The sequence below is a fragment of the Pteropus medius genome, unplaced genomic scaffold, assembly GCF_902729225.1.
Source record: "Pteropus medius unplaced genomic scaffold, Ma_sr-lr_union100, whole genome shotgun sequence".
Lineage (NCBI taxonomy): Eukaryota > Metazoa > Chordata > Mammalia > Chiroptera > Pteropodidae > Pteropus > Pteropus medius.
Window position 1 is genome coordinate 10,205,791 of NW_024353517.1, and position 17,551 is coordinate 10,223,341.

The 17,551-nt window shown below is 32.6% G+C and overlaps 1 protein-coding gene and 1 pseudogene across 7 annotated transcripts in view; one reads left to right on the forward strand and one right to left on the reverse strand.

Moving 5' to 3' along the window:
• Positions 1-17,551, reverse strand: part of ATP13A3 (ATPase 13A3) — a 78,757-nt gene that overhangs the window by 39,344 nt on the left and 21,862 nt on the right. For 6 of the 7 annotated variants that reach the window (XM_039850730.1, XM_039850732.1, XM_039850733.1 and 3 more), the window contains 13 exons: positions 15,851-15,949; positions 14,359-14,532; positions 13,511-13,693; positions 12,903-12,973; positions 11,160-11,240; positions 9,911-9,980; positions 8,230-8,364; positions 7,727-7,799; positions 5,283-5,414; positions 3,890-4,069; positions 3,589-3,746; positions 2,728-2,916; positions 1,136-1,197 (listed from right to left, as the gene is read on the reverse strand). In XM_039850730.1, the coding sequence (XP_039706664.1) occupies positions 1,136-1,197; positions 2,728-2,916; positions 3,589-3,746; positions 3,890-4,069; positions 5,283-5,414; positions 7,727-7,799; positions 8,230-8,364; positions 9,911-9,980; positions 11,160-11,240; positions 12,903-12,973; positions 13,511-13,693; positions 14,359-14,532; positions 15,851-15,901 (1,559 nt within the window). In that variant the 5' untranslated portion in view covers positions 15,902-15,949. Of the gene's footprint in view, positions 1-1,135; positions 1,198-2,727; positions 2,917-3,588; positions 3,747-3,889; positions 4,070-5,282; positions 5,415-7,726; positions 7,800-8,229; positions 8,365-9,910; positions 9,981-11,159; positions 11,241-12,902; positions 12,974-13,510; positions 13,694-14,358; positions 14,533-15,850; positions 15,950-17,551 lie in introns of those variants that run through there. The other variant, XM_039850731.1, reaches the window with a different exon arrangement.
• On the forward strand, positions 769-887 carry LOC120593110 (uncharacterized; annotated as a pseudogene).

Below are 17,551 nucleotides of genomic sequence, written 5' to 3' on the forward strand. Positions count from 1 at the left end.
ATGACCCTCCTTCCAAAAATGTGAAAATGTTCATTCAGCTTTATAAGTAATGACAAAACTACAAATAAAGCCACAATGAAAATCATGTCATATCTATCCATCTGGCAAAAATGAGAAGTCTTACAAGGACGTTGGCAAGGATGTGGTACAACAGGATCTCTTATCCACCAAGGGAGAGAGTGAGCACTATCACCTAGAGAGCAATTAGGCAATACCTACTAAAGCTGTAGCTATGCCTGTGCCATATAACCCAGCACTGACATTTCTGGTAGTGAGTTTACTGAAACTCAACCACATGCTCACAAGAAGTGGCATGTAAGAATTTTAATTGCAGCACTTTTTGCAAAAGTGGAAGGGAAAAGAAAGAAAAAACAAAACTGTCCTTTAGTAGAAGAACAGATATATGGTTTAATCCTATAATGGAAGACTAAACAACAGCTATGATTAATAAAATTAGAGCTATACATATCAACATTGATAAATCTTGAAAACAATGTGAAGAGGCAAAGAAAACAAAAACAAAAAACAAACAAAAAAAAAACACCCAGCAAACAAGTACAGAATAACAACTATGTATATTTGTTTGTAGATAGACCTTGTTTATAGATATATATGTAGTGAAAATATAAAAATGTGCAAAGATAATAATAGAACACAACTTCAGAATGACAGTAGGGAGATTAAGACTTTCGCAATATCTGTAATATTTTAAATCTTTTAAAAGATCTGAAGTAAATACAATAAACCGTCAACTGTTTAATCTCAGTTGTCTACAGCCATACTACCCTGAACAAGCCTGATCCCATCTGATCTTGGAAGTTAAGCAGGGTCGGGCCTGGTTAGTACTTGAATGGGAGACCACCTAGGAAGACCAGGGGCTATAGGCATAAAAAAAATTTTAAAAATAAAAAAATAAGGGATTGTAAAATGACAAGGTCCTTGCAATCCGTGAGGTCAACCAAGGGTTGCCTCACCTAAAAAAAAAAAATAAAAATAAATAATATCATCATCATCATCATCATCATCATCTCAGTTGTACGTAATTACTGTCTGATATATTACTTTCTATACGCTTGAATGTTTGAATATTTATTAAAAATTAACTAATAAATGATCAGGTCTAGCTAATACTTACCATGCATTTTCCACTCGTTGAATGCCCCAAAGATCTAAACCATCTTCAGTAAGAGTTCCAGTCTTAAAAAAAAAAAAAAAGCACACATACAAAATATGGATTATACCTCCAAAAACAACAATTATGAAAAGCTACACCACAGATACATAATGGAGTACTATATAGCTGTTAAAAAGGGAAATGAGTAGGATCTCTGTACATGGATAGAGAATAAATCCTAGAACAAAGAGCTAAAATAGGGAAAAGAGTGCAGAACACTGCTTACTGTGTATGGTTCCTCTACATAAAGGGCAGGGGCATATATGTAGATCTATATATTTATGTACTTATATTATTTGAAAAACAGTGGAACAATGCACCGATTAACCTATCAACCAATAAAGGATGCCTACAAAGGAGGGAGAGATTAGAGCACAGAGAACCGAAAAGGACAGAGGAGTAAATTAAATGACATTCGGAGGAAGCAATCAGCCAAATGTAGGATTGTAAATGATTTGGTTTATTGGGGATGACAGGCAAGAAAAGCAACTATTACAGATTAATTGTAACCAATGCAATCATTTGGATTCTGACTATAAAAAACTAAAATTCTGAGACATTTTTGAGAAAGGCAGAGAAATGTGAATATGAACTGGAGATTAGATAATACTAAGGAATTATTAATTTTGTTGTCGTAAGCAGGGCTAACAGTATTGTGGTAATTTTTTTAAAACATCTTTAGAGATACATACTGAGACATATGGGTAAAATAATGTCTGATTCAACTGCCACCTTCAAAATGAGGGAATAGATGAAAATTGATAAAGTGTCGATAACCGTTAAAGCTGAGTAATGGGTAAATGAGGGTTTATTCGGTTTATTCTACTTTTTCTGTACTTTTGTGTGCTTAAAAATCTTAATAGTAACGTTTCCAAAAAAGAAAAGTATAAGGGAAATTTCTAAACGAATATGAAACTTAGTCATGGAATATGATAGCTCTCTTTTAAATTCTGTCTCACATTTTTTTCCTTTAATAATGAAGATGCACAAATTTTTATCATATCAATTACCCGGATTTAATTTTCAAAATAAAATTTTCAATAAAACTAATTTTAGTTAAGAAAAGGAGAACTCTTTGTAAAAGGCAAGGTGTATTTAACACAGGTACAAATTTGTCATTTTCACATAAAATCATAAAATCGTGACCTTCATAATTTTGAAACATATTCAATAAAATCACAGAGCAAATACTAAACATAAAAATTTAATAGCAATAAAATTTCAGTAAATATATCTGTATGAAGCCTATTCTATTAAAAACACAAGAGACCAGATAGCCTTTATTACTACCATTACAAGGCATAATTCTAGATATGAATGATTAGACAACTGCAGATTTAAGCAAATAAACAATATCCAATGTATTAAAAATTGAAAAAAAAAATGACAATATACAAAAATGATGTATGTGCCAAGTAAGCTGAAAAAGAAGAAAATTACAGCAACATTAAAGAATGTGTGCGAACTGGCTGATAAAGAATATAGAAAACATTAATCTAAATATTTAAAAGCTACCAAGTAACCTTTGAGAATGGTTATAAAACTGAACCAACCTTGTCGAAGCAAACAAGATTCAGCTGTCCACAGATATTTATCCTTTGGGGACTGATGCAGAAAATCCCAATTTTTTTCAGTCTTCTTTGAGCATACACAATACCAGCAGTCATTGCAGCAGGAAGTGCAGGTGGCACAGTAATTGTAATGATATCAAGAGATTCAATAATTATTACCCCAGCTTCTACCTATAATTCACACAAAAATAAAAGTCAGACCCAAATATTTATTAATCTTTAGTGAAAAATCTAGAAACCATTTTCAATGTTCTAAGTGTGTATGTATATACATCCACTAGCCCTGGATAATTTTTTCCCTTTAGAGCTTCTTCAAAATAGAAAGCTCAATAAATTGTCAATGGAATGACAGCTATTTTTAAAGGAAACTCACTTTAATGGCTCTACATACTTCTCATACTACACACTTCAAAGTCCAACAAACATTTGTCAGATATTGACTCTTACTAGAATCACTGTCTCTACAGAGGATAATATTTGACAAGGTCCCTTACAAGTATCTTCAATTAAGTAATCACGAATAATTTTAACACCATATATCCTTTTTTAACCTAGAGGTTAAAAAAAGAAAAAATAAAGCTTTTTGTGAATACGTGGTCACCCCCCTTTTTAAGTCACAAGAGAGTAAGTAAAACACCATCTAAACCAGAGCCATCCAACAGGACTTCCTGCTATGATGGAAATGTTCTAATTTATCAGCTCCTAGTTTCATATGGCTTTTCAAAGTTATATTAATTTAAATTAAAATTTTAGTTCTTCAGTCTCACTAACAACATTTCAAATCCTCAAAAGTCACACATGATAATTAACAATCAAACCCTACTAAGAGTCCCATGTGCGTACCTCATTTAAAATGCTGTTGATAATAGTGTAGATAAACCCAATGCCAGCCACTGCCACAAGACACAGGAGAAACAAGTAGGCATCTCTGTAGAGCTTAAAATCAGTTGGTTTGGGATATAATATGGAACGGACAAGCTGTCCTTTAGAAGTACTAAATCCTTTAAAAAAAATGAAAGAAAAAAATTACTATATTTTTATGAGAAAATGAGAATTATCTCCCCAAACAGAATCTCTAATTTTTAAACACTCAGTAGGCATCAGCTATGCTACACCATGCAAGAAGAAATTAGTTGTTCTCTACCTGTTCTAACTACTATGGCTTTGACAAGTTCTCCAGTATAGAAACGAGTTTGAATAACAGCAGTCCCACAAAACAAAGTGTGCCGCTTATGTATTTCTGGACTGTATAATTCATCTTCCATTCCTTTGATGTCCACTGAAGGATTTGGCAAATTAGTCTTTGTCACTGGAACACTTTCTCCTAAAAAAAAAAAAAAAAAAAAAAAAAAAAATTCATAAATCAAATCAGTGTCAAACACATAAAATTAGAATAACTACCCTAAATGTTATCATAGTTTAAAATAGCTACTAAAATAGAGTTCTCATTTGTAGATAACATACTTACTCAATTAGCTTTTTGTCTACCAATTTCCTTGCCCCAAAATATCAAATCTTATCTCCTACAATAATTCTTGAAAGTGATTTGTGACTCAAGATAATCATTTTGAAATAATTGTGCTGTTTCAACTAAGGAGATCAGGTAAGTTGCCACGGCCCGAGTTCTCTTACCCCTAAGAACTAAACAGGAAAGCACTCCGCAATCTCAAGCACACAAGAAATGTAAAGACCTATTCCTAACCCCCCTCCCCCCTCCCCCCCCCTTCTTCCCCCCCCCCTCAATTCTCTCTCTTCTCTCTCTCTCTTTCTCTCTCACACACACACACACACACAATAATACTAATGAATAACACATAAGGAAGAGAAAAGACATCTGGGGAAGGGAGTGAAGAATAAGTAGAATGGTAGTTCTCTCAAACAATAACGAACAGCCAAATTCTTTTTAACAGTGAAATTTCATTCTCTGTAGCACTCACACTGCTTGCGTCAAAGCTGACAAGTGTGTGTGGATATTAATGTGTGTGAGTGTGTTTAAGAAAAAATTCTTAACAGTTTAAAACCATATTATATAGTAATCACTTTTTTGCCAAACTGACTCTGACAATAAAAAAATGCATGTAATAAAAAGAGATATAAAGTTCTATCTTCAGATTGTGAATTTTCAAACAGAAGTCATTTTAAAGTCTACTTCTCCCCAATTTAAGAAAAATATTAAGTCTTTATTCCCACTTTTTACACATCAAATAGGGAAGTAAAATATGGAAGTAAAAACTCTCTCTACAGGCTAAGAACTTCTTTCCTCTTCCTTTAATATAAAGCATTTCTTCATGTCAAAAAGAGTGGCCGGAAGCATGCTAAGAAATGTATTAACACCAGCATAGTGATTTAGTATCACAGCAGAGTATAATGCAGAATTTGGTGCCCTCAAAATAAAAAATAAAAACCACTTCAATACCATCACATTCATAAGGATACAAATGGCATAGCTAATTTTGAAATACCTTAATCAATAACTATTTAATCTTAATATCAATATAAACAACTCATCTGACTTTTACTTATTTAATTTAGTTTACCTGTTAACATGCTTTCATTTACAATGCAAGTACCGTTAATAAGTACTGCATCACAAGGCATGACTGTCCCATTTAATGGAATGACCATGATATCTCCTGGTACAAGGTCTGTAGAAAAGATCTCTTGTATTTCTGGGTTTAAAAAAAGAAAAAGAAAAATCTGAAAATATTCTTAAATTTGGAATAAAAATAAGCAAACAAAAGATCTATACAAAGGTCACCTGATCTCAATAAGATGTTAACATAATGAAGTTAAATAGAAAAATCCCAATAATCAAAGAGTTTCAACAAATAAGATCATTATTCTGTAGGCTAATAAAGCATGGTGTTGAAGTATGCCAGCTAGTTTGACCTTGATAAAACGCCAACTGTACACAGGTGATGGCAAGTCCCCTGTGATCAAAAAGGTGAGTAGGCTCCAATATTCATTGCAACACTCAATGATCAAATTTAGCTAACAGTCCTCTTAGAAAATAGACAGTGAATCCTCATGAGGTCCCCTACAACAAGTAAACTGAGATTTGGGAACAGAAGAAAGCATTGACATTTTTAAAATACTTTCTTTTTTTAACAGCATTTTGTACAGCATTCTTTTTCTTATTGCCACTGTATATAACCTATAAAGTTTCATTGCCTTATCAATAGTCCCAATAGTCCTAATAATATTTTAGATATTTTAAATTTATAAAATAAACATCATACTATTTTATCTAGTTCATTATTTCTCTAGAAATGTATTATATTCAAGTTAATTAAATATTTTCTTAAAAGATCTTCCCAAGTAAAATATTTTTCTTTAGGATTGCCTTATATTTGTCCTCTCTCTATCCCCCGCCCCTCTAATTCTTTTTCCCACCTATGTTTAATATTATGCTCAAAAGAGAGTTACACTAGTTTGTAAACAAAGACAGGTGAGGAGAAAATTATTGTTTGTGATATTAATCTGTAGGCCACTCTCCTTTCTAAAAAACAAATAACTAGTTTACTAAGCTATGAGGAAAACTTTTAAAGAACTTCGATATTTAGCTCATAGTAGGTACAATAATCTTCATTTTAAAATAAGATCTCTATTTTTAAACTATTACTCTTTTAAAGCTTTTAACGCCACTTGAAATTCTACAACCCTTAGGTATAACAGGAAACAAAATATCAATGATCTGTTAGACTTTATGAAGGAGATAAGAAAGATACAAGTTGAATGGTACATATGTCCTAGCATCCACAGTATCTTCATCAGTAGCAGAGAAGAAAGGAGCATTTAATAAGCTATACATCTAAAACTGCAGATAGATACTCTCAGCTAAAGTAGCAAGTGACCAGGAAACAAAGAGAAAGAAGTAATGGGTTAGACCAAACTGTGTTTACACTTGGATGTGGTACACTGATCCAAAAGAATGGAGACTGACTTGGTATTCTGGATAAATCAAAGTGGCTATTGTCCCTAAGGCCCATGATGCTGTAGTGCTGCCTCCCTTTTATCTCCTCTACTTCTTTAATATCTCGCCAAAGAAACATGTCCAAAACATTACCCTTCCCTACAATCCTGCTTTTCCTCCTATTTAAATGGCACCAATGCCCACCCGCCCCCGCCACAGCCCAACACTGCTCTATTACCTTGTATCCAACAAATCATCAAATCCTGTTCAATGCCCAAATTTAAATATCTTTCAAATCCATCTCATTTCTCTCCACTTCCACAACCTTCACCTTGATCCATTTCATGCTTTCAATATTACTCCACTCTAAACCAGTCTAAATATGGCAGCCAGTATTATTTTTTCAAAAAATATGATCGGATCACTCATCTGCTTAAAACCCTTCAATGGCTTTCCATAGCCTTTTGGAGTTAGTCAAAATTACCCAAACATGCCTTGGAAGGCTGTGCATCATCTATCTACCTGCCACATCTGCCACAGTGAATTTCTTTCAGTCATTACGATGACCAAACTTTAATTTCCAGGCCTTTGGGCACTTGGAATCCTCTTCCTCCCTCTCTCATTCCCACCAAACTACCTGCTCATCTACCTCTTATTTGACTAATTCAACCACTTAAAAAATACTTATTTTTTAAGCCATCCCTGACACCTACAGCAAATGAGTTCTCTCTAATATCTAAGTTTCCTGGAGTCTCCCAATCATAGCATTTGTCACACTTTATTGTTACGGTCTTTCCAACTAGACTGAAGTTCAGTGACAGCAAGGACTATGTCCATCTTGGTAACTACTGCATCCCCAGAGCCTAGGCTAGTACCTATCAAATTGTAGAAAAAGAAAAATACAATTTTACTTAATTGGATTTGATACATAGATGAATACAAATCCAAACACAAATTTTTTTCTTAAGAAATGAATGTATATATAATACATTGGGCTTGCTTCATATATTAATGCTTAATGGATATTTTTTTTGGTTTATTTTTCCAAGAGTCACCTGAAGTACTTACCTTCATTTACTCTGCAAACTGAAACTCTCACAGTACTGTGAGTTGCCACCATGTCATGCAACATAACGTATTGCTGAAATAAAAAAAAATTCAAAACTAGCTAATATAAACCCACTCTTCAAAATATTAAAAAGCAAGAGTGCTATAAAATAAGGTAACACAACAAATGTACATTACTCTGCCTTTAAAAATGTTGAGACTAAAACATTTAAAGATTATTCAGTGTCTTAGATCAGGATAAAATAAGAAGCGCATTAGTCCTAAAAACAGTAGAACCATATTCCACCCTGTGATAAACTATAGTTCCCCATGGCCTCTGAGCAGGTAGGTGGTAGTCTGACTCTAAATACCATCTGCCTTCCCCTGCCTCAAAAGAAAAAAGTACACATTCATATAACTAAAAGAATAACTATATTGAGTATTACTTTGTAACAAGTACTATAATAATACCTTAGACGTTATTACAAAATACAATTGTGAATCCCATGATAAATTGGACTTACCTTTCTAATGGAATATAGGGAGCTTAAAACTGATACTATAGACATAATCACAATGGCTAGAGCATAGTAATAGTATTCATCGGTGCACCAAAGTATAACACTGAACAGCTGGAAAATGTAAAATGGATTGAGAACCTAAAAAACAAGATTTTAAGTCAAGTTGAATGAGATATTTATAACCATACAGATTTCCCACTTATTCACGTAAGAAGTAACCAGTAGAATACTTACAGGATAAGCTCTATAGTAACCTAGGGCAACACGTACTACCCAAAGAGGAAGGCAAGATGTTAGCATAGTACTTTTTACCATTAAACTACTAACACAGTACTTTTTTTTTAATCATTAAACTACCATAAATTTGAATTATTTGTATCCATTAGATTCATACCAAAGTCAAATATAGATTCAGCTAAAAACGACTAAAATGTGAATTTAGCTGTTCTTCATTCTGCTTTAGCAAGAAAGTACATTTATTTCTAATAATTACTAGGCTATTAAAGAATAAGACTTTTAATAAATTGGAATAAATGTTTACTTTTTACAAGCTCCAAACGCTAATTTACTTCTAAGTCAAAGATTCACTCACTGCAGTCCAAAGGGAAGACAAAATGTAAGTTACACTGTTTTGCTTTCTCTAAGGAAATAATTAATTAAAACCTGAATGGAAAAAGAAATAAAGGATTCCTGGCAATAGACATTATTTAGCCAAATTTCACATTATTTTATCGATTTCATAATAACCCCCCAATGTCTTAAAATTGATGCTTCCATACTTTTCAAAACACTTAGCATATACAGTTCTACTTTACTTCCAAATTAAATGAGATAATTAGAAAGGACTTACTCCACTTTTATAAAGGAGCAGCAGGGAGAAAGGCTTTCTCATGATCAAGGCTAGTTACTGAAGGAACCATTATTACAAACCAGGCTTTCTAATTCCTAGTCTCTAATACACTTTGCTATCTATGTTCTAAAGCAACTATATAGCCACTCTCAAGAACTGATGAAAAAGAATCTGTTATTTCCACTAAAAATATTCACTGAATACAGCTCACCAAAATACAGCTAATTCTTGATTTTTAGCAAAAAAAAAATAAGAAGAAAGACTGGAGAGCCTAACTCTGCTATGTAAAATCACTCTCTTCCTTAACATGCACAACCTTTATTTATACCTCTCCTATGGCACTTACAACTGAACAGTCACTACGATAACTACTGACACATTTTCCTCCCAGGAAAATTGTACCAATTAAATTACCATACCTATCATGAGATCATGTTTTGTATTCCAACTCCTGGTACAATGTCTAGTTTCCAATAATGTATCAAAAAACAACCCATGAAGAACAAAACATGATAAATTGTTTAAAAATTGGGTGCATACAGGTGTATACACCTGTAAGATAGGGAAAGATTTAGATGTGCAACTTCCTGAGAGGGAAAAAAAAATCTACAGATAAGAAAAGCAAAAAAATTAGACAAAGTAAAAAGGTAATTCATACACCAAATTATTTCCCTATGCGAGTTACTACCTTTATCTTCCAAGTTGGGGAGAAAAAAAGAGAGAGAGGTTAGAAAACAGAACACTAACAATGTCTTCTTATTGCTTAAATCATGGCTCTCTTCAAATCAGCAAATCTATTGATCACAAATTTTGAGACATGTACAATAGCCTTACCTCCTTAATTAGAAGCTTAAAAACAGAAGGCACTTTCACAGAAATTTCATTTACTCCATAAAGCAATTTTCTATAAGAAAATATAATAATGGTATTAAGTTATATTACATAATAATAGTATAATCTAGGGAAGGTGTTTCATTGCATAAGGCTCAAACTACAGACTCAAATCTAGAACTTAAAACACTTATGTTTCTAAATAGTTGTCTCCTACAATTCAAATTCTCTACCTACACTATTTAAATCAAAGAAGTCAATACTGGATAACTATACTGGTTATCATTTTGTTTCATTCTTTCTCATATCTTTCTGTATGATAAGTATCTTTCCCATGAGCCTAAGATAACTATGTCAGCAAAGGCTTTCTTTCCCATTCTTGAACACAATAGGTCTCAACAATTTTGAGTTGCAATTAATTTTTGCAAGAGACTAAATAAATTTGAGGGGTTCTGTACTATTTTTCTAGTAAAAATACTAAGAATGCTTATTTCAAAACAGCATATATTTGACTTAAAAAAAAACTTATGAAAAGTTGCTTAAACTCTTCGACTTAAATTCCTTATGTTACAAATAGTACTTTCTATATTAGAGTAATTCTTGTCATTTAAGAAATAAAAGTTTAAATGAATGAATTCTTTTATATTCTAACATTTTGATAAAATGTGCTACAGGAGTATAAGAAATTTTCTAATTTAATTTGAAAATGGCATTTATCTGTAAAATATGCAAAACACTGATATATTTTTATACTTTAGCAGAGAATAACATGAAAAAAAATTATGTCTCCCAATTTACAAATTTTTATTGTAGTAACTTTGACCTGATGCTTACAATTCCCAATATATTTCAGAAAAATCTAAGATGCTATCAATTATAAGATGTACCCATTATTTTATGTACCATCGAGAAAGATAAAAATGCTGTCAAGTAAAGGATGACACTCCAGCCACTGTATGACACATCCTCCTTTTAGAGATGTTAAAATATGGGAAATGTGCACTTTAGAATTGATGAAATATGATATATTCTCAGGAATATCAACTTTAAAATATCAGCTTCAACATTTTTATAATTCATAAAACTGAGAGACAGTCTTATCCAAATAAAATATCAGTAAGTTGTCAACTACTATGTCTATAATATTTATCTTTTAATATGTACAACTATATGGGGTAAAGGATGGTATATATATATACTACTTTATTTGGAATTTTGATAATAGATCTAACTTTAGTTGGATAAAAATTACCTGTAGGCATGCATCCCCTTTGTCAGTCCTGCACTATGCTTTTCATAAATTGACGTACAAGAAACACCTTCATCCAGTCCCCTAAATAAATCCAAAGTTTTTACTTTAAACAAAGTTTAAAATATCCAAATGTCTTCATGCCTCATTTTTCTATATACCTAATTTAAAGTGTGACTTCCTTACAAATAGAAACCCTTAACAAAAAATGAGATGAGAAGTTTTAAATCTCAAATTCCTAAAATAAACAAAAATGAAAGGTCTAAGTCTCAAACGTGGCAATTTCTAAGTTATACAATGCATCTATCACATGATAAGATGGCTCTAAATACTCAAGTTTATATAATATTATTATCCTTTAAGGCTGTGCACCAAAGCTGTAAGAGCTAATAATAAAACTAATAAAATTAAAGGTAAAGTATGACTAGCTCAAGAATTCCAAACTAAAGATGAAAGTTTTACTTTTTATTTATATGGTTCCCCCTCTTCAATTTTTAAGCTTCACACTGAGAAACCCTATTCATTTACTTCTCTTTCTACAAAAGCATCAATCCAAATCCTCCTCTGATCTAATACATACCTGGGAGAGTAGTACAGAATTTATAGGAATCAAAGGCAATGTGTAAAATCTGTAATAATTCTAACTGGGATTCAAGAAAACCTCTCTACTTTCCTCCAAAAATGTCTTAATTATGTTTAACTGAGATACTAGTCATAGAGCTCTAAAGAGAATCTTATGCACCATCTGACTCCAACCCTTTTCCATTTTTTTCAGATAGGAAAACTAAGCTCCATAATTAAGTTCTATCATTTGGATAAGATTAAATTCTACAACTTTCTATGGCTGGCAAAGACTGCACAGCAATCTGTTTGACATTTTTTCTCACTGAAGTTGATGACTTCTCCAAAGGCAGCAGTCCAAATGAAATTAAAAACAAAAAACAAACAAACAAAAAAACGGCAGCTCACTGGCAGTATTCTATAAAGCAATGGTTCTTAACCAGAAATGGTCTGCAGAACTAGGTATATGGGAATGCTCAAGTCAATTCAGAATATTCCAATTCTTTAGTGTCAGGGAGAAAAATCCAGGCATGCATATTTTAAATGTTCATAAGCTGATTCTCTTTGTATTGCTAATATTAAGAATTCCTTTAGCACTCTACGCAATGATACTGAATGAGTGTTTATAATAATCACTTTAACAAAGGCAGAAAAATAGAATCCTCATTAATTTAGTATTTACATAACTTGAAGCCTCAACAAAAACAAATTTTAAGAGATTACTCCAATTTGTCCTACCCAAGGCTTGACAAATTTAACAACATCTCATATCTTTATCCACATTAGTAAAGTTAAATTTCTGTTTGTCTATCATTCCACCACTCGAATACTAATGGATCGAATTGTCAGCAAATTGAGATGCGATAATTCAGACAGGCTATGAGATATACTCAAAATTAATTTTGAGATGAATTCTCAAAAAGAAAAGAATGCATGCTCAAAATGGATTTTAAGATCATATTGCTTCTAATTTTTCTGTAAATTTTGCCAAGGTACAAGTTGCAGGTGGGATTGATTCTAAAATAGTTCATTGGTAGTCAAATAACACTGTGAGTTGTTCATAAATAACTGAATAAAAGTTATACAATAAAAATCTTTTCAATTCTATGTAGCCCTAGAGTGAATTCTTTTCTATCTAGAATATTTTCAATATAGTCATAATCCAAACAAAAGAAAATTACTTACCTTAAGAAATCAAAATTGTGAAGCGTATCATTCCAGAAGTATTTTACACTATGGTGAGTGAAATAACGAATCTGTAAAACGTACATATGTTACATCAAAAAGCATCATCATCACTTGTCATCAATTAAGTTTACCAACACAAATCTATCATATAACATTAAAATTAAAGTGACCACATATGACGTGTTATCTGTTTCTTCTAATAATACCCAAACTCTTATATATAGTGATTAATGGGTATTTAAGAAGCATATAAAGTTATCTTATTTTTCCTCCCCTCTTTAATTCCCCCTGCTTCTACCCCTGACCTATGGATGTTGCCGTTTCCCCTTAAGAACTGGATCTCTGAAGGCCGGGCATCTCCTCCCACACGCTCGTGGCGTGCACCTGGGGCCTGGCACTCCCAGAGTACGGTTCGTGGCTCCATTTGGGGCACGAACATAGGACCTTCTGCGTGTAAAGCAGACGTGCTAACCACTACACTATGGAGCCACCCTCTAAATTTATCTTAAACAAAAATAAAGCACAAAATTACTGACTACCTGTTGATAGCATAAAATGCAACAATTCTGATTTTTAAAGAAACTTTGAGACTAAGATCACAATACCTGTTCTGATTGCGTCTGTGAATATTTACTTATCTCATGCCTATTCTCTTCAGCCAGATTTTCATTTAAAAGAACAGCGTGGCCATTTGAAACCTTATTAGCCATAGATTTTGGACTCGAAAATGGATGAGTTTCCAGAGAAAGCAAGCGAATTTTTGCACAAAACCACATTCTGAATTCATCCTTAGAAGAGAGAAAGGTAGAGTCAATTTAGATATTATATGTATATTATAAATTGCCTACTTTATTTGATTTCCATTCTTTATATAATATTATTTGTTCACCTCTAATTGAGAAAGCATCTCTTCCCACTCATTAAATGTTGAACCATTTCATGAAGATGCATGAATTCAAATGCAAAGTGCTTTCTATTACTTTACTCATCATTTAAATGACATAAAATCTCATAAAAGATCATGAGTAATTTCTATTTTTCCATCAACACATTGAGACTAGATATTAAAATCCTCTTATAAAATGCTTCCAATTAGGATTTAAAAAAAAAAAACAAAAAACCCTGGAATGCAGCATTATACAGTAGAGGCAGCTGGTCTAGCAAATGAATGAAAGACCTAACTGTCCAGTGACCTTGAAAGACAAACATCTAATCTCTCAGTGCATCAAGATCTATAAAAGGAAGGGGTGGATTTGTCATCTTTGAGATTCCTTATACTCTAATTGCTGTAATAATATTCACTTAAAACACAGATGCTTTAGAAATACTAGAATTAGTATTCCTCATTATAGCTTAGCAATTATGTTCTCTTCATATAGTCTTTGAACAAAGCACACACAAAGACATTATTTTACTCCTTAAATAATCAGCTCAAGTAAATCCATGGACTTACAGTAGTCCTCAGCAACACCACTTCACAGTCTTTAATTGCAGCTCTAATACAGGTTGCCTTCACCCGCCACTCGGGCATCCAATAGAGGAGGAGGAGGAGAAAGCCGCCAGTGCAAACCACTCCTAGAGAAACTATGGCAAGCTTCCAGCGACACAAATTATACCCATAAATCTCCTGCATGGACATAGTTATCATATGATTAAATATCATATAAAAAGAGAGAAATTGCAAAGTTCTCTGTTTTCCAGATGGGTGGTATTGTTACACAGACTGCAAATATTTTCCCAACGCATAATTTATCTTTAAATTCTGTTTCTGAAAAGCTCATTACCTAAGTTATACTTTTAAGTAGTTAAATCTATTAATATTTACACATTATCGTTTTACATTTGATATTATGCTTAGTAACATAACACTTTCCCACTGACAAAGTATATTCAATTTAGTATATTTTCCTGTAACTTTTATAATTTCATTTTTACATTTACCTTTTTAATTCTTCCAGAATTTATAAGGTAGGTTTTTTTTTTTTTAAATAAACTTTTACTTCTGGAATAATTTTAGCTTTACAGATCACTTCTTGGCCTTTTGGCTAAGATCAAGTGTAGATTTGCAGAAGAGTTACAAAAATATTAAGAATTCCTGTATGGCCTTCATCCAGTTTCCCCTAATGTTAACATCTTGGTACATCTGTCAAAATCTAAGTGATTAACACTGTACATTATTATTAAGTAAACCTAGTCTTTATTAGGATTTCACTAGTTTTTTCAGTGTCTTACTTCTTGAGAATATAATCCAGAATATCACCTTGCATTTAGATGAGATAAATTTTATTTTTTATCCAAATCACTAGCAAATTGTCCCAACACCACTGTGACTATCAGTTTGACCTCCTGAGCCAAATTATTTCAATTATTTTAGTTACCCCTCTAACTCAAGGGTTGCCAAATTTAGCAAATAAAAATGCAGAGGTCCTAGTCAAATTTAAATTTCAGATAAAAAAAAAACAAAACTGATTTTTTTATTGCCCTATGCAATATTTAGGACATGCTTATACTACACATTTATTCCTTGATTATCTGAAATTCACATTTAACATTTAACAGGGTGTCTTATGTTTTACCCGACAACTCTATCTGCCTCCTGACACACAAAAAAGCCGAGAAGTTGTTTTTTATTAAGTTGATTTTAAACTTTTTAAAATCAAAATTAGAAACTTTGCATTTGAAATTATACTTAAGCATTAGCTAACATAACTTCTTAAATTACCAAATAAAAAAACATACCTCTTTCTTCTAAATTCTAACAGTTCACAAGTGAAATAGGAATTAATGAACAAATAGATGTTAACATAATCCCAATTCAAAACACAGGATGAGGAAACCACATTGATTTAGCTGAGTTTTTTAATGTACTTTTCTACTTTCCTAGAATAATTAATTGCAGAGATAAATTCTTTGTACTTTAAAAGTAAATTATAAAAACTGGTTACCATTTCATCTTCTTGACCCTGGTTAATAGTCTTTCTTTCTTCTTTGTCCATATCTACAGTAATTTGAAAGGTCTTGTGTTTCAGAACAGTTGAAGATAACTGAGGGAAGAGAGGAACAGATATTAGGGCATTATTTTGTATCTCAGTAGACTACCATACTATCACATTTCTTGTTGTGATACACATGGCAAAGGTTAACTGATATTTAAGTAGTCACTAAAGTACTAGCTGGTTCCAATGACATTTTCAGTGGTGTGCTGTTCTTGAACCAGCATTACTTACTATCACAAAACTTGTCATATTCATTAATTAATTTATACTAGCAATAGCACTGTTCCAAAACAATTTAAATTCTGGGAGAAACTACCACAGAATCTTCCTTTTTCATTCTCCAGACTCAGAGAAGTAACCTAGTTGTGCCTTCTTGAGTGACAAGTGTTTCACACAACTCAATTTATCTCTTAAAGAATAGTGAAGAGGTAAAGAAAGCACCAGCAATAAAACCAACCCAAAACTTCCTGGGGATTAAATTAATCATTGAACAGATATTTACTGAGCATCTATTACACAAAAGATATTTCATGGCCAAGACTCAATCCCAAGACTCAATAGCAGATGAACCCCTACTGGAGATCACTCATTCTCCATTCTGATTCCAAGTTGACTAAACAATTTTCTGATTGTTTCTGACTACCCATGATACTTGTCTAGGAGAAAATCCACATTTCATTTCAAATATCAGACATTCAGCCACACATTAAAGAGATCTGCAAACTGAAAAACAATGACAGTTTTCTCATGAACTTTTTTTCTTTTTGGTTTTGGCAACTACTTTTCTGAAAAAGTTTATTTAATATGTAATAAGTTTATTACTGTTATGTTTTATTAAACTAATAGTCTCAAAGGTATACAAGTTTTAACTAATATGGTATCAACAGATGTAACCTATATAACCAAAAGCTCTTTAGAGTTTACAGTAAATTTTCAAGAGTATGTGTCTGAATCCAAAGAGTTTGAGAGACACTGCTTTAGACTAGACTGATCTCTGCAGAGCAATGGTAACATTACTTCCCTCATTCAAGATGCCATACCTCTAACTCGTCCACTGACTGTACAGCACAGGCATGACACATGGTAGGCACCCAAAAGATGAAGAATTTATGCTAAGATAACAATATTTTATTTAATGTTTACATGATATGACTAGCCAATTGCAGCATTTTAAACTAATCCCATATCTGAGACTACTGAAATCTCTTGATTTATATCACCAATGAAATGATCATTTAAAAATACTGATGCCTAATTTACCAGCACCCAGAACTTCTCTATCATCTGGTAGCCCTGGAGATGGGGTCAGTGCTACATAGAGCCAGGGCTTTCTACAGAAATAAAATGCAGGAGTTTAATTGCAAATACACACACACATGACTTAGTGTCATCTTGAAAAAGAAGTCTGAAATGTATCTGGTCCAACTTCTTCAAAACAAGCCACTAAACCCTTTGGGCAATTTAGTAATAACTTCTTTTCAGTCTAGGGTAGTGTTACAGGCCTAAAGCATGCTACTACTCATTCCACCACGGTAAGACTTATCCATCAAATCAATATGACTTGAGGTGGCAGTTATTTTCAAGGGCCATAACGTGCTACTATGGACTATGGGGAGAATGAACAAGCCAAACCTCTTTCCCTGTAAAAAA